We start from the raw sequence: 26,951 nt of genomic DNA on the forward strand, positions 1-26,951 counted from the left end.
GCCAGAGAACACTTAGAGCAGTGATACTCATAGTGCAGTGCATGAAACAGCAGCATCACTTGAGGACTTGTTAGAAATGCAGACTTGGAGGACGCTCCCCAAACTTGCTGAATCAGAAACTCTGCAGGTGGGCCCAGGAATCCTTTACAAGCTCTCCAGGTCGTTGTTGATAAGCCTTAAAGTTTGAGAACCCTTGACCAAGAACAGCGGTTCTCATACCTTAGCATGTATCAGAATCATCTGGAGGCCTTGTTAAAAGGCAGATTACTGGTCCCCACCAGAGTTTTTGATTCAGTAGGCCTGGGGCAGTGCCTGAGAATCTTAATATCTAATGAGTTCCCAGGCGATGCTGATGTTGCTAGTTCAGGGCCCACATTTTGTAAATCAGTGCACTAGAGCATCATCTTAGTTTCATCCTGACTCTTGCTTCTTATTTCCTCAAACCAGCCCCAATGATAGGAACCATTTACTCCAGACTAGGCTAAGTGATACTACATAAGATGCCACACAAGATGATGTCCCTTCTTGTGACCCCTCTAGTGCTATATGTTAAAATGACCTTTTCATATGCCTGTTTCACCCCCTAGACTCAAAGCTTGCCAGGGCCAGGGTCCATATCTTACTCCCAACCTGTTACGGGACCTTCTGATTTGGGGATGCCCAATACATGTTCCAAGTTGAAATGCACTATAATGGGAACTGGTCCTGTAAGATGCTACACATAGCTATGGATGTCTAGCTATAGCAGTTGTATGAAAATGTACTCTTCCAGAATGTGAGGCACAAAAAGATGCCAGCCAAGAGGAAGATAGAGCTATATTCCTGGAACCATGACATACAGTTTTGTTTGTCCTGCGAGTGAAGAAAATGGTAGTCACAATTATTCATCTAAAAGAAGAAGCATGGTTGAATGCAAAAAAGAGTTGATTTTTAATCAGAAGATGTGAACTACCACTATTTCCTTACTTCTGATTGTTTCCTTTACCCTCTCATACTCTACATGAAATGCTGAAACTGCTCTCAGCAAGGTCACCAGAGAACTCCTTAATTGTCAGCTCCAAAGGTCGCTCTTCAGTTTATCCTTCTTGAACTTTGTGCTGTGCTTGACAGTGGTAATTAGTTCTTTCTTGAAATTTTCCTCTTTCTCAGTTTCTGGGACATTGTTCTCTCCTGTTTCTTTTCTCCTCTTTGCTTTCCCACTATGTATTCCCATTCTCCTCTTCCTATCCCTTTCATGTTGGTCTCCAAAAGACTCACATTTTGGCTTTATTTTCTTTTTATGACACTTTCTTTTCCAGGGTGATATCATTTATAATCCTGCTTTTATCACACATCTATACCTGCTGTTTTCCAAATTAACATCTTTAGCTTAACCTCCTTCCCGATGCTCGTACCTGTAACATCCAAATGTTTTTTGGGCATTTCCACCTGGACTTCTTACAGAAATCACAAATGAAGTTCTGCAGTTTAGACTACTCATCTTTAGAGACTGTCTTTCACATCATAGTTCCTAAAAACAGCACCTTCTGGACTTGTGCAGTGTACAACCTGTGCAGCCACTCACAGTGGTCATGATATCTGCAACCTCCCTAAGTCCTTTCAATTCTCTTTAGTGTGTTTGTTCCTTTACATCCAGGCTGCCTTCCCCCTAGTTAAGTCTCTGATAGTTTTCTGCATGAAATTCTTAACTGATTTCTGTGCCTCTACGCTCACCCTTCTTATCCATACTGTTCACAGCCTCCTGAGATATATCTTAAAAGGCAGTTTTAATTAGATCATTCCTCTGCCCGTGGTTCTTGAAATGCATAGCACAGGAATTCCTTTCTGATCTTTGACTGCCTGACTCTCCAGCTTCTCTCCCTTCTCCCCTACCCATTTTCTTATATGCCAGTGCTACTCAAAATAGTCTGCAAACTGTTTATTACCAGTACACAGTGAGATGACGAGCTGGAGCCAGAATATAAATCAATGCACCGCTTCCTTTGTCAAGAAAGTTTTGCAATTAAAAAGAAATCAGATGAAATCGTATGCTTCGTGACTATTTATGCTCTAGTGACTTTTCTTGTCACAGGCTACTAACAGATAGTTCACAGACTGGCCACAAACTGCATTTCAAATGGCACTGCCCTCTGCTCAGGTTTAATGAACCACCCTCTGCTCTCCAAATGCTCTGTATTCCCTCAGACTTCTGTTTCTTTGTACCTACTGTTCTCTCTATTGAAGATTCCCTTTTCCTTACTTTCCCTTTTCCAGCTGCCACATTCCTTTTCCCCAACTAACTACCTTCTCTTTCTGGGAACTTAACCTCCCAGACATTTCTCAGCTTTGACAATCCTTCCATTAAAAAACTTGCAGAATTTTATTGTAATGATCTTGTTTTTGCATATTTGTATCTCCAGTAAACTCCTTGAGGGCAGGAGCCATTTATTTGCAACTCTAGACCGACAGCACTTAACTGAGAAGTTAGCCCATTGGAGGTATTCAGTAAATATTCATGGCATATCAGATGGGTGTTTGTCAGTCTTGTCAGGAAAACAGAAACCACTCTAGGTGTTTCAGAGAGAAAAATAATACAGGGAATTGTTGAAGGAGGTGATGAAAAGCTGGGAAGCAGCACAGAGGGACAGTGAGGCAACTCAACATACAAGCAGCATCAACAGGCTGCTCATTTCCCTAGAGATAGAGGAACACTGCAGGGGGGATGGTACCAGAGTCCCAAAGTTGGGGCCTTCAAACAGGGACTAGCAGTGTTAGGACTGCCAGGCAAGAGCTTGGACCTGGGGAGGGAGGGACCATCCAGAGGAAACTGAAGCCACAGTGGAGATGAAGCCGCTCTAGAAATGTCAGCAAAAGTTGAGTGTGAAGGAACTTGGCTTTTCTCTTCCTTCCATCTTTCGGTATTCTGCCAGTGCCTCTAATCACAAGCCAGGGGGAAGGCGATGGCAGAAAATGTATATATTCCTCTGGTACAGAGAGGACAAGAGAAACATGAAGAATGGATCTGAAAGAGCAGATGGCCCTGTGACTGCACAGAGATGGATTCTGGCCTTGCATCTTCCGCTTACCACCTATGTGACTAAAGCAAGTAACTTAATCTCACTCAGAATCTATTTCTTCACCTCCGAAATGGAATTTATATGACTTTCCTTGTTGGCCGTCACACTGGAAATTTTACTGTCTGTGTCTCTCTTGATGATTATTTAGGCAAAAATATACACCCTCTCCCCAGGAGAAAGTTGAGTTCCCAATTATTAATTTAGAACAGGTATCTTCCCATTACCACATTTGTGTTATAAGAGAAACTATTCTTATTCTAACATTTTCTGAGAATATTCTTATTCTGATGTCTTCCCTAGTCAGCAACCTGTATCTCTATGAATCAATACACATCATTTCATCACAGGCAAGAACAATGATGTCTGGCTCCTATGGACTGAATTGTTCCCCACTTCCCCAATATTCATGTCTGGAAGCCCTTACCCCAATTTGATGTTACTTGGAAATGGGGTATTTGGGGAATAATTAGGTTTAGAAGAGGTTTTGAGGGTGGGGCCTTCATGATGAGATTAGTGCCATTATAAGAAGAGGCGCCAGAGAGCTTGTTCTCTCTCCTCCTTCTTATGTGAGGGTACATTGATAAGGCAACCATGTACAAGCCAGGAAGAGAGGTCTCACCAGAAAGTAACCATACTGACACCTTGATCTTGAACTTCTGGCTTCCAGAATGATGAGAAAATAAATTTATATTGTTTAAGCCAGTAGTCCCCAACCTTTTTGGTACCAGAGACCAGTTTCATGGAAGACAGTTTTTCCACGGGATGGGGTGAGGCAGGGGGATGGTTCAGGCAGTAATGCGAGCCATGGAGAGTGATGGGGAGCAGCAGATGAAGCTTTGCTCACTTGCTGCTCACCTCCTGCTGTGCGGCCCGGTTCCTAACAGGCCACAACCAGTACTGGTCCGCGGCCCAGGGGTTGGGGACCCCTGATTTAAACCACCCATCTATAGTGTTTTGTTACATCAGCCTGAGCTAAGACACTGGCTTTGTAGGGCCATGCGTTTTGCTTTGGGTTTTAACTAAACTTCATAGAGATGCTCACTAGAAGAAGTAAATGAATGGAAACAACTCATGATGCTGGGGAAGTGGCAGTGGGACAGTGAGTACACATCAGATTTAAATGGTATTCTGCATTGTACCAGATAGTTTCTAAACCTTGACTGGAAGTTATTTAAACTTCAAAGATCCATGAGATAAAAGCATGTTGAAGTCCTTTAAACTCAGTGAGCTTGCACACTGAGGGTATTTAAAGTTTAATTTGCTTCCCACAAGGTCCAAGGCACCACTCAGTGTATGGAGGGGTTCTTTGAACACTCCTGTAGTCAGTACGAGTCCACAGTATTTCAAGAATGTAGTGACAGCAACATTAGTTTTCTTGCTAATTTTCATATTCATTCAACAATATCTAATGGATCACTATGATGTGCAGAGCACTCCAGTTGCTATGACCAAGAACCATATTTAGTCCTTCCCTCAGGAAGCTTGCATTCTAATAGTATAAACTATGTCATGAAGAAGTACCAATAAAATGTTAGAAAAGTCATAAGGAAGAAAGGATCACTTCCAGTCCTGCTTGACAGTTGAGCATGGAAAGCTCATGGAGACATTAGCATCTGAGTAGACGGTTAAAGGATAGGGGCCTATTGGACTCAAGATCAGGGAAAAGGACGATGCAGATACAGGCTGTATACAAGTGGCATTTACACAGGGTTGTGGGTGTTTCTGTTTGCTTAGAGCAGAAATATGCAGTATTGGAAAGAGAGAAGTAAGGGATGAGGTTGAAAAGGTAGGTTGAGTTCATTGTGGGAAAAAAAAGAAAGGTACTCAATGCCAGACTAAGGAACTTTAATCTGGTTATAGAGAGCCAAGGCATATTTTTGAAAGAGAGCCAAGCAATATGGCGACTGTGAACCACACATTTGGACCCACCTATGTGTTGGGAGAGATAGACCATCTTAACTTTATAGAGCAGGGAGGTAGTCAGCAAATTTTTTCTCTTAAGAGGCAGACGGTCCCTATTTTAGGCTTGTGCACCACATAGTTTCTTTTGCAAGTGCTCAATTCTGCTGCTGTAGGGAAAAAGCAACCATAAACAATATGTAAATGATGAGTGTGGATGTGTTCCAATAAAACTTTATTTACAAAAACTAGTGGCAAGCCAGATTTGTCCCGTGAGCCATAGTTTGCCTATTCCTGCAATAAAGGGTGAAATAGATGAGATTATTTTGCTGTTGATGATTCTTATGTATTTGCCTTTTTGTCTTTGTTACAGCTTTCTTTGCAGTTTTCATTCTGATGATTACAAGAATGGCTTTTACTTTACCAGTCCTTAACAAAACACTAAGATGAATAGATCCACTCTCAAATGAGAAAGTGAGAGGTGGCCCAGGGGCTGGCTTAAAGCCAGCAGGAAATAGTCACGGAAGGCACTAATCACAGTAGCTAACATGTATGATTTCTACCATATGTCAAGAACTCATCTAAATATTTTGCACGTTAACACACTTAACCATTAAAAGAGCATTATAAAGTAGTTTTTTATTGTTGTCACTCTTTGCCAATGGGAACAATGAGGCACAGAGAGGTGAGGTGACTTGTTCTAGGTCACAAACTTTACAGGAAGCAGTGCAGTCAGGGTTTGAACCCAGACATCTAGCACAGGATGCTGCATTCTTTTTTTTTCTAATTTTCATTGAAATATAGTTGATTTACAATGTTGTGTTAGTTTCAAGTGTACAGCAAAGTGATTCAGTTTTTTATATATATATATATATATATATATATATATATATATATATTCTTTTTTTTACATTCTCTTCCATTATAGGTTATTACAGGATATTGAGTATAGTTTGCTGTGCTATACAGTAGGTCCTTGTTGGGTCGGTTATCCATTTTATATATAGTAGTGTGTATATTTTAATCCCAAACTCCTAATTTAATCCTTCCTCCCCCTTTGATAACTGTAAGTTTGTTTTCTATGTCTGTGAGTCTATTTCTGTTTTATAAATAGGTTCATTTGTACCATTTTGTAGATTTCATATATAAGCGATATCATATGATATTTGTGTTTCTCTGTCCGGATTACTTCACTTAGTATGATAATCTGTAGGTCCGTCCATGTTGCTGCAAATGACATTATTTCATTCTTTTTTATGGCTGAGCAATACTCCATTATATTTATATTACAACATCTTCTTTACCCATTCATGTCGATGGGCATTTAGGTTGCTTCTATGTCCTGCCTATTGTGCATAGTGCTGCTATGAACATTGGGGTGCATGTATCTTTTCGAATTATGTTTTCCTCTGGGTATATGCCCAGGAGTGAGATTGCTGGATCATGTGGTAGCTCTACTTTTAGTTTTTTAGGGCACTTCCATACTGTTTTCCATAGTGGCTGCACAAATTTACATTCCTACCAGCAGTGTAGGAGGACTCCTTTTTCTCCACACCCTCTCCACAGGATGCTGCATTCTTGAACTCTATGTCATGTTATCTATAATGAGAAACTAAAGGTAATTTCATCAAATTATTTAGCTGAAAATAAAAGATTGACTGAGACTGTTTACTACTTTACTGAGGTCTGTCTGTGGAAATGGTGCACTTACCCTAGATTATGGCTGTTCTACCTTCTAAGTCTCATGGCTGTTCTACCTTCTAAGTCTCATAGACTCTATGGTACCACTGGAGCATTTGGCTATATCTTTAAATACAGAGATCTTTATCAGTGAAAAAGATTTTTCCTTCAAAGTTAGGTATCTTTTTCAGTATCAACGCATAAATGGAGTCCCATATAATTGAACTGCTTTTCCAGGTGCAGGACTTCTAGTGCTAACCATGGTCTTAACCTTATTATCTGTCATAACCTTTGCCATCTATGCTTAATCAGTTCTAACATCAGAAAACACATCAGCTGATTGGAAATTTGGGGACTTTAGGAAATTAAGGAAGACTGCAAAGTAAAAATAAACTGGGAAAAAGTAATTATTTCATAATGCCATGAGGGTATGAATTCTGCAACTAAATATCATAGTTTAGGTTAATAAAAATGTTCAGAGTTAATGTCCTAGTGTTAGAGACTCCAGTCAAATTCTGGAATAATCCAAAACAGCACAGTAGTAACCACCAGACTGTACTGTATAGCAACAAACAGGAAGTTCATGTTGACTTTTCCTTAATATTTCAAAAAAAAATGGTTTCCCTTTCATTTGGAACAAAGGAATATAAGTGTAGTGTAGTGGAAATCTTTGGATTCAGACATACCTGGTTTTGAATCTTAACTTCATATTTCACTGTGTGTTGAAAGTAAAGGTTTCTGAAGCTCTCTGTTCTTGATATAGCTATGAAGATGAAGATTATAATAAATAGCCTACACAGTTATCATGGGAGATGAATTAATTTTTTCTTTGTGAAAGCATGTGACAGGAACAAGATGCTTAAAATGCTATTTTTTTCCTGTGAATTTGATTGAGTGTTAAATTAACATTTTAAAAACTTAATCTTGGTACAGGAATGTATTTATAGGCAGATTTATAGAACACAAGTGTCTACATATTTATTAACATTCAAAAGAATAGGTAAGATTAATGAACTGGGAAAAAAATCCTGAGTTATGAAGTCCAGAAAATGCTACTGTATTATTTGGATTAAGTGTTTCTCCCCAATTTGAAGACATTTTCTCAAGGGAATCTCTGTATTATGACTTCAAGATACTTTTGTGTATATGTTTAAATGCCTTCCTCACATGTTCCTTTTACACCATTTTATCTATATCTTTGGACATTTTATGTTTCTCTGTAAGAGAACTCGCATGAAAAATCCATTTGTCACCATGTTATCATTATGTAGATAAGAAAATATAAGAGAAGCCAAATTCAAGTCCAGACAAGCTGTGAAAGGGAATGTGCACCCTCTAGTGCCCACATTTATTTCTCACAAGAGCATATACAGCTTTGCTTTTTGTTTTCATCAATTTTAAATAAACATCGAATTTGATTTTAAAATAAATGGCCCAGGGTTTTCAACTTGAGCATATTACATTGTATGATTATAGATGTATTATTATGACAAGATTTCATCTATCACTTAAAAGAATATTTCCATGAACCTGTGTTAAGATGATTTTCTTGCACAGAACTGTGTTTCAAAGGGACTTTGATTTTACTGAAAATGAAAAATAGGCTCCACGCATCTGTGGCTTAACAACATTTTATTTCTGGTCCTCTGGATCATGCAGTTTTTGTCCACGTGCTTTCATACTCTCTGGCTTTATAACTAATTCCTCTAATCTAGCTGGTTTTGACATATTAGAATTTGGGGGATTTCCTTAGTTTTTTTTTTTTTTTTGCGGTACGTGGGCCTCTCACCGCTTTGGCCTCTCCCGCCGCGGAGCACAGGCTCCGGACGCGCAGGCCCAGCGGCCATGGCTCACGGGCCCAGCCGCTGCGCCGCACGTAGGATCCTCCCGAATCCTAGCACGAACCCGCGTCCCCTGCATCGGCAGGCGGACTCTCAACTACTGCGCCACCAGGGAAGCCCTCAGTTTTTAAGGTGTGTTTCCCTGAAAGTTATATTAACAGAAGATGTAAAAGTGACTTCTTTTCAACCATATCACATTTTAGAAATAAATATTACCGATATATTTTTAAATGATTGAGATTTGTTACCAAATTAAGTTAAGAAGATTATGTTCAAGTCATTTTAATCTACCACTTGTTAAAATATTTTAGTTGTTTTACTTTTTGCAGAGAAACAATATTTTTGTAGGAGTTTTATTCTGCTCAGTACAATTAACTATCCTAGAGGTACAAAGATTAATAGCAATGCCAGATAACGCATGGAGAGTTTTCTGGCATTTATAGCTTAAAAATATTAAATTGCTGGGTTTGTATTCAAGGGCATGTATTTTAAAAGGCAGTATTTTATACACATTAAACATGTAATTTGATTTGCCATAATTGACAATGAAGAAGACGCATGATTTTAAGGACAAACTTTATGTTTTGGACTAGAATCCAGATTTTGAAGCACATGTTAAATAAGGCATATTTTAGGACAAGGTAAACTACACAGAAATTGATTTTTTAGTATCTTTTAAAGATGCATTTCAGTGCAAACTGGAAACATTAAATTTTACTGTACCGAACGATTTTTTTTTTTTTTTCCGGTATGCGGGCCTCTCACTGTTGTGGCCTCTCCCGTTGCGGAGCACAGGCTCCGGACGCGCAGGCTCAGCGGCCATGGCTCACGGGCCCAGCTGCTCTGCGGCATGTGGGATCTTCCTGGACCGGGCACGAACCTGTGTCCCCTGCATCGGCAGGCGGACTCTCAACCACTGCGCCACCAGGGAAGCCCCAAAATGTATTATTTTATGAGTGATGTGCTTAAACTTATATAAAACTGGAAATACATTTAAGCTTGTAAATAAGATCACGCAAACACAAGGAAAACATTATTTGATAGGACTGTTAATGTGGCAGGTTTATATTAACTGAGGACAGTGTTCTTTCCCATTCGTTATATTTTGTTTCAGGTGCTGTGTAAACTGTCAAAAAGAGTTTATAGGATTCTTATTATAACTGGGAATCATAACATCCTTAGATGTTATTTAATTTGATTGCTAGCTGAACAGACTAATTTAATTGGAATATCAAAGCTCCAGTGTAAGCAAAGCTGACCTCAGCTTTGTATCTCAGGTCAAAATCGCTTTAATTAGTGAGATAAATAAATACACATTTAAGAGTAATTTTTTAAAAGTCCTTGTTAGTTTTTATTTTAAGACCAGTTTGATGGAAGCTTTGTAATTTTTGAAATTTAAAGGAAGAAGTAAAGGAAGATCAGAGAAGTTAAGTCATTTGTCCAAGGTAGCAGCATAAAGATTAAGATGGGTGATTAAAACTTGTGACAGCTGACTTTCAGTTCAGTGAGTTTGCACTGCACCATATTTACTTTACATTTAAAGCACACACATTTAAAGCGTACACGTACAAACACATACATTCACAAACATTACAAAAAAAATTTAAGGCAATCAGTTGGCCCTGTTTTCCCCCTCCCACCAAGGAAAACACGCCCACACTATACAAACACGTGCATATATCTGTGTGTGTATATAAAAACTATCTTGATTTAAGGGAGGTAGTTATATAAATGTTAACTTGTTTTCTCCTGATTAAATAGGATTTTGCCCTTTAATAATATTGTATAACTGTAAAAGTACAATAATCACCATATACTCAGCACATCTCAAAATCCTAGAAATACTTGATATTTTAGCCATAACAAGGTTTGTATTGATTTTTTTTTTTTTTTTTTTTTTGCTGTACGCGGGCCTCTCACTGTTGTGGCCTCTGCCGTTGTGGAGCACAGGCTCCGGACGCGCAGGCTCAGCGGCCATGGCTCACGGGCCCAGCCGCTCCGTGGCATATGGGATCTTCCCAGACCGGGGCACGAACCCATGTCCCCTGCATCGGCAGGCGGACTCTCAACCACTGCGCCACCAGGGAAGCCCTGTATTGATTTTTTAAAATATTTTTAAACAAATTTCATTCAAAATTTTATAATATTTCTCTGGTTCAAATTTAATTTGTATTCTATTTATTCAATTTTTAAAAGGAAGTAACATGTGGAAACATATGGGAGGGAGGGACCAGTTTCCCCAGAAGGAAGGTTGAAGGAGAAAGAGTAGGGAGAGGTTGATCAAGAAAACCTTCACAGAAGTTGTATATCTTGGACAGAGTCTTGAAAGATGAGTAGGAGTTCATCATATGGTTTGCCATCCAGAGAGTAGCCATATACCAATATGGAATTAAAACGTGTTCTCATGTTCTAGAAATCTGAAGAAGAAAGATGATTATTAAAAAATATACTAAACAAAATTTAAAAATCTTACCTCACCTCCAGGAAGATTTCTTCCACATTGTAGTACCAGTAAAAAAGAGTCATAGTTTTGTTTCCATGAACATGAAAATGTGTGTTCTAGCTAATTAACATGTACATTAAAATTTGGTTTGTTAAGTCATCTGGTCTAGGCCTAGAGCCTTAGGATTGTGCAAGAGTTAACATATTTCACAAATGTTAATACTTTACTTTCAGGCTGCTAAAGGTGAGGCTTATAAGTTTTTATGAAATTTTATGTGCAAAGATGTTTAAAGATATAATATGGCCATTCATAACCTAGCTCACTAATCAAATCAGTTTAAGTCTGGGAGCTTGAAGGATTTATAGTTTCATAGTTTACACATGTGGGAATGATGAGTTCCAAATGGTATATTAAAAGTGACTGAATTAAAGTTTATGTAAATGTGTCATCTTAAATACTTTATGTGGCAGTCACTATATTAACGGAACACAGTAGTGCCCATTAAGAGGCTCTTCTGACATAATTAGCAGTGTTATCATAGAGCACAAATTCCATGCAATGATTTACTGTTGACAGTTCAAAATTGATAACTTTTTAAACTGCAAGTGTTCCTCTGGTTCTTTTGGATGTGTTTCTGTTTGTCTTTTATTTTTTAAATTTTTTTAACATCTTTATTGGAGTATAATTGCTTTACAATGGTGTGTTAGTTTCTGCTTTAGTTTTAATTTACTTAAAATATTTACACATACACACACATATACACGCACCTGCAACACAGACATATATCTCCCAATTTAGACTGCAAGGAAGTATAATTGATCTAATTTGCATTATCTTTATGGAAAATTCAACTGGAGGAAGTAGAGTCCATTTGTACAATATGATCTTGAGGGAAAACTTAGACCGTTCGAATATTTGGTATATATGCACCATACTTGAAACTTCCAGAAAAATAGAAGATCTCTTTGGAAAAAAACCTTGGTTTGGTGATAAAATATTTGCAAAAAAAAAAAAAAAATCAAAGATATGGTTGCTCTGTTCCATGAGACTCTACAGATCTTAGTTTTGGGGGGTTGTGATGAGTACCTTTGTAAAGGAGAGAAAATTGTCACTTCACTGTTAATCATAAATAATCACAAAGATGAGATTTTAGGTTATACTTGAAAAATATAGGACAGAATATTCATCAACTGTTACAGGAAGAAAATCATTTGGTAAATAGAGAGTTAGAAGTCATAATTTTCTTAGATAAAGAAATTTTTTTTTACATCTTTATTGGAGTATAATTGCTTTACAATGGTGTGTTAGTTTCTGCTTTACAACAAAATGAATCAGTTATATAATACATATGTTCCCATATCTCTTCCCTCTTGCGTCTCCCTCCCTCCCACCCTCCCTATCGCACCCCTCCAAGCGGTCACAAAGCACGGAGCTGATCTCCCTGTGCTATGCGGCTGCTTCCCACTAGCTATCTACCTTAAGTTTGGTAGTGTATATATGTCCATGCCTCTCTGGATAAACTTAGACTGGATTTAAGGGATAGAGTCTGTCTGTAATAACATATAGAAGTACATTAAGTACAGAGTGAAGTGTGTTATGAGAGTAAGATGAGAGTAATAAGAAATTTTATTGATGGGCTGATTCTGAGGGTGTACAGGCCCATTATAAGCAACTTATTCTATGTCAGTTCTTTATCAATGTTTTGTGAGAGTTTTAAAAGTGAAAAAAAAATAGTAGAAATGAGTGATTTTATAAAGGAAGAAAAATACATGCACAGAATCCAAGATTTAATATGGTATTGAAAATAACTCTTCAGTGTTATTCTTGAGGGTTTTGAAAAGGTACCTGAGTTACATCTGTATGATATCTTCAGTTGGTGATTAAAGACCCAGCCTCAAGTAGTGCAAAGCGTGATAAAAAATACCAGTGGCAAAACGCTGGGGAGAATAGATAGCACCCAATTTAGAAACATGTATGGATTTAAATCAGGGGAGTCTGTTAATTTGGCATACATCTCAGCAAGGATATGTGAAAAATATTCAATGCCAGTGAACATGTGAAAACTAGGGGGCAAGGCACAGAAAATGATGAAGGAAGAGCTGCCAAATAGATAAGGAATAAAGTAAATGCGCAGTTGTTACTTGGAAGCCAGGGTCTGAGTAGAAGCCAAGAAGGAGGTCTTGTTCATTTTGCTAAAAGCGGTGGAAATGTCACTGAGACTAAGCATTGAATGTGAGCCATTGGCACTCAGTAAGAGTGCACAGGAAGCCTTTTGAAAACTCTGCCTCTGCTTCCCCTTCACCCTTCCATCCTTATTGCTGGCACACAGAGATGGGGCTGGCTACTGGCAGAATACTGGAGGGAAAACAAGTGCTAGCAGCTGACAGTTAAGTCCCAGAATGCTAAGGGATGGTATTGAATGTTAGATCTTGGAGTATGGGCTGACTGTATATTACATTGAGACAAAAAGTTTTAGTAAGAAAATCATAGATATGGTTGAAGCAACAAGCCCAAATTGAAGCCACAGAAAAAAAAAAAAAAGTAAACAGAATATTACATGAGCAATAGCTCAGCTTAAATCATGTAAGAATTGGGTTTAGGTTCCACCTATTGCCAAAGGAATCAAGACATCACAAAGATGAAAGAAAAGAGAAAAAGAAAGTCTAACTAACACCTAAGAATAGTACAAACTCATTGATACTTTGTTCCATTACATTTCAGAAAGAAAGTGTAACATATTAACACACATGCTTATGAATAGATGTAGTTTTCCTAGGTTAAGCACTTTACTCACAACTTCCCTAAAAAATATTTGAAATCCCTTAAAAATAAATCTGTAACTTAGTTCATACAGTGTTCTGCCTATGTTTTCCTCTAAGAGTTTGATAGTGTCTGGCCTTACATTTAGGTCTTTAATCCATTTTGAGTTTATTTTTGTGTATGGTGTTAGGAAATGTTCTAATTTCATTCTTTCATGTGTAGCTGTCCAGTTTTCCCAGCACCACTTATTGAAGAGGCTGTCTTTTCTCCATTGTGTATTCTTTGCTCCCTTTATCAAAGATAAGCTGACCATATGTGCATGGGTTTATCTCTGGGCTTTCTATCCTGTTCCATTGATCTATATTTCTGTTTTTGTGCCAGTACCATACTGTCTTGATTACTGTAGCTTTTGTAGTATAGTCTGAAGTCAGGGAGCCTGATTCCTCCAGCTCCGTTTTTCTTTCTGAAGATTGCTTTGGCTACTCGGGGTCTTTCGTGTTTCCATACAAATTGTGAATTTTTTTGTTCTAGCTCTGTGAAAAATGCCATTGGTAGTTTGATACAGATTGCATTGAATCTGTAGATTGCTTTGGGTAGTAAAGTCATTTTCACAATGTTGATTCTTCCAATCCAAGAACATGGTATATCTCTCCATCTGTTTGTATCATCTTTAATTTCTTTCATCAGTGTCTCATAGTTTTCGGCATACAGGTCTTTTGTCTCCTTAGGTAGGTTTATTCCAGTCAGAATGGCCATCATCAAAAAATCTACAAACAATAAATGCTGGAGAGGGTGTGGAGAAAAGGAAACCCTCATGCACTGTTGGTGGGAATGTAAATTAATACAGCCACTATGGAGAACAGTATGGAGGTTCCTTAAGAAACTAAAAATAGAACTACCACATGACCCAGCAATCCCACTACTGGGCATATACCCTGAGAAAACCATAATTCAAAAAGACACATGTACCACAATGTTTATTGCAGCACTATTTACAATAGCCAGGTCATGGAAGCAACCTAAGTGTCCATCTACAGATGAATAGATAAAGAAGATGTGGCACATATAAACAATGGAATATTACTCAGCCATAAAAAGAAATGAAATTGAGTTATTTGTAGTGAGGTGGATGGACCTAGAGTCTGTCATACAGAGTGATGTAAGTCAGAAAGAGAAAAACAAATATATATGGAATCTAAAAAAAAAAGGTTCTGATGAACCTAGGGGTAGGACAGGAATAAAGACACAGACATAGAGAGTGGACTTGAGGACACGGGGAGGGGGAAGGGTAAGCTGGGACAAAGTGAGAGAGTGGCATGGACATATATACACTACCAAATGTAAAATAGATGGCTAGCACGAAGCAGCTGCATAGAACAGGGAGATCAGCTTGGTGCTTTGTGACCACCTAGAGGGGTGGGATAGGGAGGGTGGGAGAGAGACGCAAGAGGGAAGGGATATGGGGATATATATACACATATAGCTGATTCACTTTGTTATACAGCAGAAACTAACACAACATTGTAAAACAGTTATACTCCAATAAACATGTTAAAGAAAATTAAAAAAATAAAAAAATATTAAAATAAATCTGTAAATCAAAAGAGTATAATCACTCTCTAAAAGATACTTATGTAAAGAGCAAGTTCAGTCATCTTTTGCAGTCTCTTTCCAAATCTATAAAATCGGACAAACAAAAACATTGAATGAGGAAAGACCTCTCTATGGGATTTTACATCCTGTTGCCTGAATTGATCTGAATTATTAGAACTACATGCCAACTGGTGCCCAGGCCTCCCTTAAAATCTTCACAGTCTGAGCAGCAAGCAGACGGTTACCATGGTGTTGACTCCACAAAGGCTTCATTGTGTGGAGATAACCAATTTACCTGGCAGAGTCTCTAGTCTAGAAACTGATTTAATCTTAATTCATTGAAAAGGTGTTTTTTGATTATCCTAAACAAAAGTCGCAGTGTGAGCTGAGCCCCAGTTGTATGTCTAAAGCATTTTTTGTCAAATGAATGCTTCGCTAAACCAAACTCCTTGATAATGTAGACTGCTGCATTTTCATCTCTGTTATCTGTGGAGTTTAATACTATGTCTGGCATATAATAAGCACTTAGTGTATATTTTGTGGCAGAAACGGAGGTAGAGATGTGTTTTAAAAGGAAACATACAGTTTCACATTTTTCAGAAAGACAGATGTCTAAAAGTATTATGATTTTTTGGAAAACTGTTTATTTTCAAACTGAATAAATATCCTTTACCTTTTTTTTGCTATTGATTAGAGGTGGTGGTAAAGGATAATTATAACACATGTTCAAACAAGACCAATGTAAATTCCAGGCCTGGTGAAAACTTTCTCCAACATAGGCCGTAGCAGATCTCTCCCAGCTGTGATGCCAGCTTAGCACCTTGAGTCAACTTCTAGTTTCATGGACCTGTAGGTGGATGTGAGCAATCTTTAACAGAGATACTCTGAATCAAAAGGGTGTGGGACCACAAAAACCAAGTCTAAAGGGAGAATTTGACATTGAATCGTGGATATTCACATCTCACCTTTATGACTCAGAGAGTATTTGACGTGTGATTGAGTCAGACTAGTGTAAAGGTGAAGGGACAGATTTGACCAGAGTGACCAACGTGGATTATATCAAGAAGCCAAGTTTCCAAAATAGAAATCTTCTAGTGGATAAGAGTCAATGAAGGATTTCACTTCATTGGGGGAGGGACAAGACTGCAGTATGGCTCCTTGGCTCCCTAAGAAACTTGAAGAGAGATTTGTTTCTAGAAGTAAAGTATAGGGTTAAGAGGTCTGAAATTTTGCTCTTTATCCTAAGAAAAATGGAAAATCTTTGAGTGGCTTAATGAATGAAGGTTATATAATCAGATATCTTTTAGAAATGATAATTTCACCAGTAGTGCATGGAACAGATGGGAAGTTCCAGAAAGGTTGCCTAGAACCAGTGGAGAGGCCATTTCAGTAGTTTTGGTCACATTTAATGGCAAGATCAGTGAGGATGCCAACTGTAGAGATCCTGAGCAGCAGATAGATTCACAAGAAATAGAATGTTTGATGGATTAGACTTTGCTAAATATGTGAGGGAAGGGAGAGGAGGGTATCAAAGGTGATAGACAGTGATGCCATTCACAGGTCTGAGGACACTGGGAGGGTACCAGTTTGGGAGCGAAAATCAAACATTAGGTCTTGACATTATATATTGAAAGAGCTCTTACAGCATGCAAGTGGCATCATCCAGTAGGTGGATGGTTATGTAGCTATGGAGCTCAGAAGAAATGCTTGAAGTAGAGATATCTGTATCGGAGTCATTGATATATATATTGTGGTTAAGGTCATTAGCATGATTAAGATTGCTAGTGAGAGAGTAATATAATAGGATAGAAGATGACTGGAAATGAACTGGGCCTTGATAAACTTCAGCATGTAATAACAGGATGGAAGAGGATGAGCCTGCAAAGAAAAAATTATCCGTGGTCATAGAAATAGAAGACAAAATAAATAGAGGGGGATCATGGAGGCAAAAAAAGAATTTCAAAGAAGAGTATGGTCAACAACAGTGTTAAGTGTTGCTAGATGGCAAGAAAGTAAAACTCTCCATTGGCTTTAGTGACATGATTCCTTTATTAATATGTTTTTGTTAAGAAACAACATTGAGTGGATTAAGGAGTGAAGAGGAGATGGGGAACTGACAGGAAACTGGACAACTGTTGCAAAACATTTGCCTTTGCAGAAGATAAGAGAATGGTCAGAGGAGAATATGGAGGTCAAGAGAGTGTTGATTTTTTAATAAAGGAATCAATAAAAATATGTTTAAATTTCCATATGAAGAATTAACTTGAGAGGGAGGGGTTGAATTTACAGTGGATACATTAAAAAAAATTGAGAGACTCAAATGCCTGAGAAGAAGTAAGAGAATGAAGTACAAAATGCAGGTAGAGGGATTAGCTTTAAGTAAAAGAAGAGAAACTCATTTGAAGGGAAAGGAATGAGAAGGGCACAGGCAGGTAAGATTGGATATTTGGACATAGGAAGTGGAAGGGAGAAATTCTAGTCTGATAATTGCACTTTTCTCTGTAAAGTAGGAAACAATGTCATCTGTTGATAGGTGGAGAAAGAAGATGGATGAGAGCTTTTTTTCATTTTGGTTGATTTTTTTTTCCCTTGTTGGTTTTTTATTTTAAATATAGCAGTGTGTATATGTCAATCCCAAAGAAAAAAGACGGATCAGAGCTTTGAGAGCTTTGGGAAAAGTTTGAAATAGTTCCTGTGGAGAGTCAGAGCTCAAGGTGAAAAAATTAAATATGGCAGGATGCTGGGTTCATTTGAGGCTGTTGATCATTGCCTTAGTCTGGGTTTCCACAAGAGTGGATCTAGAGACAAAGATTTGGTGCAGGTAGTTTTTTTAGGAAGTAATCCCAGGAAGCAAAGTGAGGAAGTGAGATAAGAAAAAGGCAGCCATTACAGGATGATACATGAGCAGGTTAACAATGGAGGCAACTGTACTCAATCCTGCTGGGAACCTTCTGAGACACTGTGTGTAATATCCCTCAAGGTGGTTGCACTGAAGGCAAGGGAGCTGGGATATTTATCTACCAACTCCCGGCTCTCACTAGCTGAGGGTCACCCCTGAGGTATTAACATCCCAGTACTCCTGGCCTGCCCCATGCACTGGCAAGTGAATGTCCACCGGCGGAGACACACACAGATTTTTATACTGGACTAAAGGAAAAACAAAAATGCCCTTCTTAAGACATTCTGATGGAAAACATGCACTGGATTTGGTGGGTGGCTAAATGACCATAGTTGAAGACTGTTGATTTCATAAATTAACATCAATGAGAAGGATTTTTAGTAGCATGCAACAGGACTCTTAAAATCAGCATTACAAGTGAAGAAATAGGAAACCTAATAGTTAAACTTATGCAAAAAACAAATGTAGGAAAGATAACCACCATATATGATAAAATAAAACACGATAAATATTTATAATCCATATGCAAATGAAATAAGGGATTGACATTTAATGATGTGGAATTTAGAATAAAAAATCTCTGAATTCAGATCTCTGTTTCTTCTATTTCCAGTTGGGTAGCCTTGGTAAATAAAAACTTAGTAAATATTTATTACTATGAATCAGGTCCTCTTTGAGGTGAAGGATATAATGGTGAACAAGATGAATTAAGTTTCGTCCGCATGGTACTAACAGTCTGAGAGCAATTGACTTAATTTCTCTGAGCCTCCATCTCCTCATATGAGCAGAGAGATTGGTAGTACATTACCACTGATTTTTGTAAGAAAACAAAAGGCTTTTGGAAGTGTTTTGTGTTCTGTGAAACTCTTTATCAGTTTAAATTTAAAACAATAGCCTGCAAATAACATGAAAAATTCTAACAGGTTTATATGATTTAAAGCCCTGAAATTTGAGTTGATTGAACTCATAGGCTACCTCAATGAAAGTACTCATAAAGAAGATAATTGTCTATTCGTTCCTGATTATACTAAACACCATTGATATGATCTTTTTAGGAACCACATTTTAAGGAAAGTAAGATACTGACAAACCATGGAATATCCATTGAAGTAACTAGGAGTAGGGTAGGCTGACCATCAGATATCTTCTCGTGGATTTAAAGAGTTGATTTCAACTATTTGAGGGTTGTATTGGAAAAGAAGCTACAGCATGGTGATTACAGTACATTACTTGGTGTCTTAAATCTTGTATTTGTATTTTTGGTCTACTCCACAGATTTCCTATGAAAATTGAGTAAGTCATTGATTTTTCTGGATAACTTTCATTTGTTTGTTTGCCTGTTTGTTTTGTTTAATAAACAATTGGATTAGATGATCTCTAAATTCCCATTATCATAGACTCTTTACAGATGCTGATAAAATCTATAGGTTCTTTCTCAAGAAAAATGCACACACATTCAGAATTGTGCCTGAAATTTCAAGTGATTCATAGACATTCTCCACCCTTGGAACTCACCTTACTCCCTTGAAAATATTTGCTTTAAGTAGACCTGAGTCACCTCATCAGAGTTAATAGTTTATTCCCAGTAGCTCCATAGATATCTGCAATAAAAGAATGTTTGGGAATAACAGTGTGGGTGATCACGTATCTATTGCAGCATAACAACCCACCTCAAAATTTAATGGTTTATTTATTTATTTATCATATCTCACAATTTTGCAATGTGGGCAGGGCTCTTTGGGCAGTTCCGTGGCTCTGAGTGGAGTCAGCTAGAGCACTCACTTGGTTGTATTCAGCTGGTGTTTGAGTTGGGTCAGAAGGTGAAAGAAGGCTTTATTCACTTGCCTGGTGCTGCATGCTCTTTCACGTGGTCTTTCCACCTGGCAAGCCTGAGCTTTTGTAAAGCACTTTAGGATCCTTCAACGTCTTATATAACACTTGCCTTCTCAGAGTGTGTGTTCTACGAGGACAAGATCCAAGGTGCAAGCACTTATCAAGCCCATGCTTGCGTTACACGTACTAATATCCCTCCCATTTGCTATAGCAAGTCATATGACCAAACACAGCGTCAATATGGTTGGAGACAACACGAAGGGCATGAGTATCCGAGGTATGGTTTAATGGGGGCCACCAAAAGGAATTTTTTGTTTACTGTAAGTACATTCCAAAAAGAAAGAGAGTTATCTTGGAAAGTACTAACTTTTCAATCATGCAGACATTCAAACAAAGGCTGAGGAATAACTTATAGAAGATACTGTAGAGGTCATTGCTACATTGAGATGAATAAAATGACCTCTATGATCATGAGACTGGATCAAAGCTGACTCCAAATTTTGAGCCATCCTGACCAGGGAAATAGTAATGCTGTTAACAGTAATAGGGGCACCAGGCAGAAGTTTCAGGTTGGGAAAAAATGGTAAATGTTGATAGATTGCTTTTTTTTCCCATATAGAAGAAAGATATAATCAAGAAATAATGACCCTTATTTTTCCCTGTCTTAGGTTGGATGTCGATATAACTGAACTTCACAGTTGGATTACTCGTTCAGAAGCTGTGTTGCAGAGTCCTGAATTTGCAGTCTATCGGAAGGAAGGCAACTTCTCAGACCTTAAAGAAAAAGTCAATGTAGGTTATGCATTATTTTTTATGTATTTTGCTAAGTTTTGCTGCTTGTAAACTCTGTGCTCTGAACTCTTATTCTTTTAAAGCTGAAAAGATTAAAGTGATATGATATAATGCTTTTAAAGATATCTTTGAAATATATTTTACATATCAAGTAGAATCAAAGTTTAGTATAGAGAAATGTTTACTGATTCTGCTGTGACTAATGAATACTTTTTGTAAACCTTCTTTAACTTTTATATTACTTAGCTGTAAATTAACAACTTTGTAACATGAACTCATATTGATTTCCCTTCATATATTGTTCTTTCACCTGAAGGCTGATATTTTAGCAGGCTTGCAGAACAGAATGGAATAGAATAGACCCGACCCTTAGGAATACTAAAGACCCTGTTTGTGCTCTCACTGTCATCAAAATGTTATACTTCAAAATCATTAATAATTGTCATAAGTTATAACATATTTGCATTTTCTGGATATGTACGTATTACATTAACATAACTAAAAGTTGCCCGGCCTTTTTATTTTTTTATAAAAGATTGTTTGCTGGTTTTATTTCCTACTGAGACATTATAGTTTCATCCTTTGCAATAGGGATTTTTATTAATTTAATAAGAGCTGTTTCATCTTCAGGGACATTATCAAGGCTTTGATTTTTCAACTTCGACTTATAAACATCCATTTTTGGTATATAATTGGCAATAGTTTGTGAGGAAATTTCTCACAGGCAGAGTGAATATTCTGCAGTGGGCAGGCTAAAGAAACAGGTATTCTGAATGTTAAATAATTTTAGCTATAGGAAGATCACATGTGCGGATTCACTCTGCTTTATCTTTCCAGCATTTGATTTCATGAATTACAAAATCTATTAGATGTTTACAAATACAACACTAACACAGATACAAGGGAATACCTGCCGTGGGGCTGGAACTTTTGGAGAACAAAAAAATCTTCTTCTAGGAGAAAAAAATTCTGTTTTTTTAGGCTGCTTGAGGGGGAGAGAGAATTTCATCAACATTGCTCAGAGTTGACTGTTTATAAATGGGAAAGTTATTTTAAATTTCTTATTGGCTTTCTATGGTATTCTGTTATCAGCTTAATAACGGACTATTATAGATAGTTTCAAGAAAAGGGAATTATGATTATATTGTTAATGTTTTAGTTTTAAAATTAAACTGAATGATAACATGTAGAAAATAGCTAACTATCTTATTTCAGAGTATACTTATTCAAAGGTATATTCTTTGTTATAATTTTTGAGGGAAAGTCTACAAGTAGAAAATTACTTAGAGAAGATGAACTCTAATTATGTTTCGGAGTTCATGTGACATACTCGACCACTGAAAGTATGAATCACCTTGGGTAGACATTTTATTAGCTAATTAAATATTTTTTATCTATCTGAATAATCTACTTAACTGTTTGCCATCCTATTTCTGTGTCTTAAAATAGCTTTGATCAAGCAGGAAAATTGAATTCTAGCATTTCCAGACTATAAATTTAAAAATTTCCTGTTATCATATGGTTACCTAGAAGCAATTTGCATTTAATCAATAGTGTCCAGCAATGAGAGACTGCAAGTGCTAAAAACAATGTACAATACTGTATGAGTGGTTTTCTGATGCTTCGTTGAGTCACCTTTATCAACTATTCTGAAATAAAAACATCATTCTTAATTGCCTACTAAAATAGGACATGAAATGATTTACCTAGACATTTCCTTCAGGCTAAATATAAGGTATATGTATTTAAAAAAATCCTTGAGAGAAATACATAGTAATGGTGATGGATATGCAGTTTAGGCATACATTAATTTTCTTGCTTCTTCACCTGTCAGTTTATGTAGGTTATTTTGAACACATGGGAGGCCTATCTCATGAGCTTGAGTGCTATTAATTCATTTTTAGGCATTCATTAAAAATGGCTAAATAATACCTCCTCTTTTTTTTTTTCACTTGAAGTAATAAATGAATGAAGGAATCAAGCACTTTCAGCCAATTAGAATATCCTAGGACACTGTCACTTCAGATTTATATACTTTTAAATCTAACAAAAATTTTCCTTCTCTATTAACAATGTGTTTTATCCATACAATTAACATAATACACTTTTTTAAAAGTTGAGTTCTAGGGGACATATCTACTCAAAGTGTGGTCCCTGGACAACCAGTATTGGCATCATCTGTGAGCTTCTTAGAACTGTAGGATTGATTTCAGGCTTGATAAATCAGAATTTGCATTTAAACAAGATCCACAGGTGATTCCTACGTACATAAATGTTGGAGAATCAATACACAATGGGAGACTTTACCAGACTCCTAGGTGTTCTTCACTCATTCTGTTAATGTCACCATAGTTCAGAATTTCCAGCTGACTTAACAGGTATAGCTACTCAACTTCTTGAACTGAGCACATGGTAATGTAAGTTAGTAATTAAACCAACAAAACAAGCTCTTCTTACCCCAAGGTGATTTTATACCTCTACAGTGTTCTCCTGAAAAGCTTTCCTACTAGCCATTAAGGTCAATAGGCCCTGGGCTCTTCCTGGGACTTACACTTGCTTACACCCATACCAAATCAACTTTTCACCAAGTTCTGTGGGAAATCTTCAAGCCAATTAATTCTACCGTTCCCTTATCTCTGTTATCTGTGCTTGCCACGGAGAATATAGGAACCTCTATTCACCTGTCCTTTCTTGTATCTTCGTCTCTATGCTCTTCTGTACTCTTTCCTCTGTCTCACTTTCTCTTCTTTGTGCTTTCTCACACTCATTCACTGTGCACTCGGAAACCCTTCTTCCAAAACAGACTTTCTCTCCTGTATACCCGTTTTGTTCATATATGGAATTTATCGGGTCGGCCAAAAAGTTCGTTCGGGTTTATCTGTAAGATGGAAAAAAGCCCGAATGAACTTTTTGGCCAACCCAATACTTTTACCCTTAAGATCACCACGAAGATTAATGACTCACTCCTCCACTCCTTTAGAATTGCTAGTTTACTCACTTCTCAGGGTCACTTCCAAAGGTACCACCCTTAATGTAAAACTGTCACTTCCCTTGTGTTTCATGCCAAGTGGCCATCTGTCATTCACCAATTTATTCTATTATTTCCTCTTCGAAAACTTTGGCATCAGGTTCACAGTCTCCTCCACCCAAGTTATGCCTTTATCCTTAAAAATCTCAGCCCACGTGGACTATCTTGCTGTCTCCAAAAGCTTCCATTTCCCTCTTCTCCTCAATTCACCTACCCACTTGCATTAACAATACTGTAGATGTTTCGCTGCCAGACATTACTCCATTTCGGAAAAAACACACTTTAATAGACTCATCAGTAATTCTTCCTAAGCTTTCCATACTTCCCTAGTAAATTTTCTCAACTTTTCTTAACTATTATTTCAAGTTTTTATAGGCCTCTTAAACTTTTCCCCACCATTTACAGTAGGTGACTTTCCCTCCTACTTTAGTTAAAATAATCTCTCTTAAATTATGTGTATTTGTGCTCACGGTCTCTTTATTTCCCTCTGCCTTGGTGGCAGAGACTGTGTTTTGGCTCATTAGGGCTCTTCTCAGGGGGTGTGTGTTCAATATCTTCACTGTCTGTGTCCTCAGGAACCTGCTTCCATTCAGCCACACATCCATTTCTTCAATGTCTCCCTATTTTCTGGGTCTTTATCATCAGCCTTTAAACAGGCTGTTTTTCCATCTTTCCATCCTATCCTATAAATATATATGTGAATATTTGTGTGCCTTATTTTCTCAACTTCTCTGCAGGACTAGACCCTATTAACCTCTTAGTCCTTCATGAAATTCTTTCCTCCTTTGGATTATGGAATACCACTCTCTATTGTTTACCTTTTTAACGTTTTTGCCGTTTTGTTCCATCTTGTTTTTCCTTTAATATTGAAATTCTGTACAGTTCTCCCCTTGTTTTCCTCTCTAGATTATCCTCATTACTTCCCATTCAAATAGCATCTATTTTCTAATGACTCCCAAATGTGTATCTTTAGCTCGTGTCTCTCCCTTAAAGCCCAGTCCAATATATCTAATTGTGTAATAGACACATTTACTTGAATGTTTGCCTGCAAACTTAAACTTCAGTCTCTCTCCAGCATTCCTTTATTCCTTCTTTTTACTTTTCTTCTTCCGGCAACCTCATCCAGAAACCTAAAAGCTAACTGGGTCATCTAGATTTTTTTTTCTACCATTCACACGTCTACCCTTTGACAAGTTCATTTAATCTCATTCCCTTAACAGCTCTTGAAACTGTCCAGTTCTCTCTATTCCCATCACCACAACCCTGACTAAAGCTAATATTATGGCTGACTTTGGTTTAAGATGACAGTCCCTAGCTGGTCTTCACTGCCACTAATGTTGTATTACTTTAGAAGTTTTCACATCACTTCTGCCAGAGTGAACTTACTAAAACATAAGTAGTATCCTGTTATGCCTCTGTTTACATTCATTTGAGAAAAAAAAGAGCAGCCACTGAGACCCAGGAGCTGGGTTGGCACTGCAGTTAGGCCTTGGAGGTGCTAGATGCTGTACTAGTACTTGCAGCTAGTCTGTAATGTTCTCATGTTGAATATGACAAACAACTCCGAATGCTCACCTCAGACAGGGCCACTCCACAGTCATGATGGATCACAACAAAAACATGACCATTGTGTAATTATGTCTCAATACAGTAAAAAATACTAACATTGTCCAAACCACCCAAAATGACCAAATATCCCTCCTCTTCACTAATATGACAGATTATGCTCCTTTACTAATCATGGCTTTAGCCTCTACATTCTTTCTGCCATCTAGATAAGAAGATTTAAGATATCCAATCATAGAATCACCTCCACTTCCTTACAGCGTCTAATTAAAGGCAAAGCCTTGCTTCCTTGACCACCCACATCACCTTACACAAGCCCAAACCCTATAAACTATTTGTAACATCCTCTTAGAGACATACCCCCATAGTTCCCTATTACATGCCATGTCTCTTGTTGCAACTAGTAAATCAACTTAACTTTGTTCATCTACAGGCAGGTTCCTGGTGGCCTTTGACTGAAAGGCATTGGCAAAGTCACTGTCTTCATGTTGCCCTTATGCAGACTACCATGACCTAATTCCTTTTTACTTATCCAAGCTGATTTCTCGCCATTGTTACATTGATTATATTGTTGGTTTCTAGAAACTAGGGACTGGAACTTAATCTGATTGGGTTTTGTTTGTTTGTTCGTTTGCTTTTAGTTTGGCTTAGTTTGGTTTTGGTATGCAGTGTGTAACATAGGCGCCTGGTATTTAATCCAATTAATGTTTGATTATGTGAATAAGTGATTTTTTTTCAGTTCTGCAGGCACGTTTTAAGTCAGGCTCTGCTACCAATATGAAGGATATAACAACTTCTGAATAAACATTTGAGTGAATAAATTACTTTTTCTGTCAAAGGGTAAAACTTCATTATAGAATCTTAAGTGAATAGAAAATTAATTGCTTCTATAGTCAGAGTCGGACTCTGGGGGATGTGGGACTTACTTTCATATTAATTAGAAAAGATGTCATGAAAAGAAGAGGGCTTTAAGAGATGCCGGTAAAGAAGGAGGACAAGAGGTCATGAGTGTTTTTAATCAGCTTATTAAAGAACTAGTAAACTTCTCTTTCCTGTATACTTTGCTTAAAACTTATGTTAATTATGTTTCTTTTTTTAAATAATACAACTAAATTGCCTTTTTTGATCAATTATCTTATTTTTTGAATTATAATTTACATACAATATTAGTTTCGTGTGCCCAGCATAGTGATTTGAATTGCCTTTTATTTTGCACTTGAAGTTATACACTTTAGAATTCATAACTTCCTGATGATCTCAGAATTTTCATGAGCCCATTATATATTTGAAAATGTACAATTCATTGCTCATGCAATGGTTCACTCATGCCTTTACTTGAATTTATGTGTACTAGATACTTTAGAATCTTGAGTAGTAGCTTCTAAACATATGATCATATACGGAATATATACTGAGTAAAGTATTTTTCTCTGTTGAGAAAAAATAATTTCAAAACTGCGTTCTGTTATAAAATATATACTTTTACAATTAAAAATATTATATCCATATTATACATATGTATTCATACACATACATATATGATAAACAGAGATACATAAGG

At 37.3% G+C, this 26,951-nt stretch overlaps 1 protein-coding gene across 16 annotated transcripts in view; it reads left to right on the forward strand.

Annotated features, from left to right (window-relative positions):
* The window catches only part of DMD (dystrophin), a 2,843,071-nt gene that overhangs the window by 1,390,762 nt on the left and 1,425,358 nt on the right, over positions 1–26,951 (forward strand). For all 16 annotated transcript variants that reach the window (XM_079909736.1, XM_079909735.1, XM_079909718.1 and 13 more), the window contains one exon: positions 20,673–20,796. In XM_079909736.1, coding sequence (XP_079765862.1) covers positions 20,673–20,796 — 124 coding nt within the window. The remainder of the gene's footprint in view (positions 1–20,672; positions 20,797–26,951) is intronic.

The sequence above is a fragment of the Stenella coeruleoalba genome, assembly GCF_951394435.1.
Source record: "Stenella coeruleoalba genome assembly, chromosome: X".
Classification (NCBI taxonomy): Eukaryota; Metazoa; Chordata; class Mammalia; order Artiodactyla; family Delphinidae; genus Stenella; species Stenella coeruleoalba.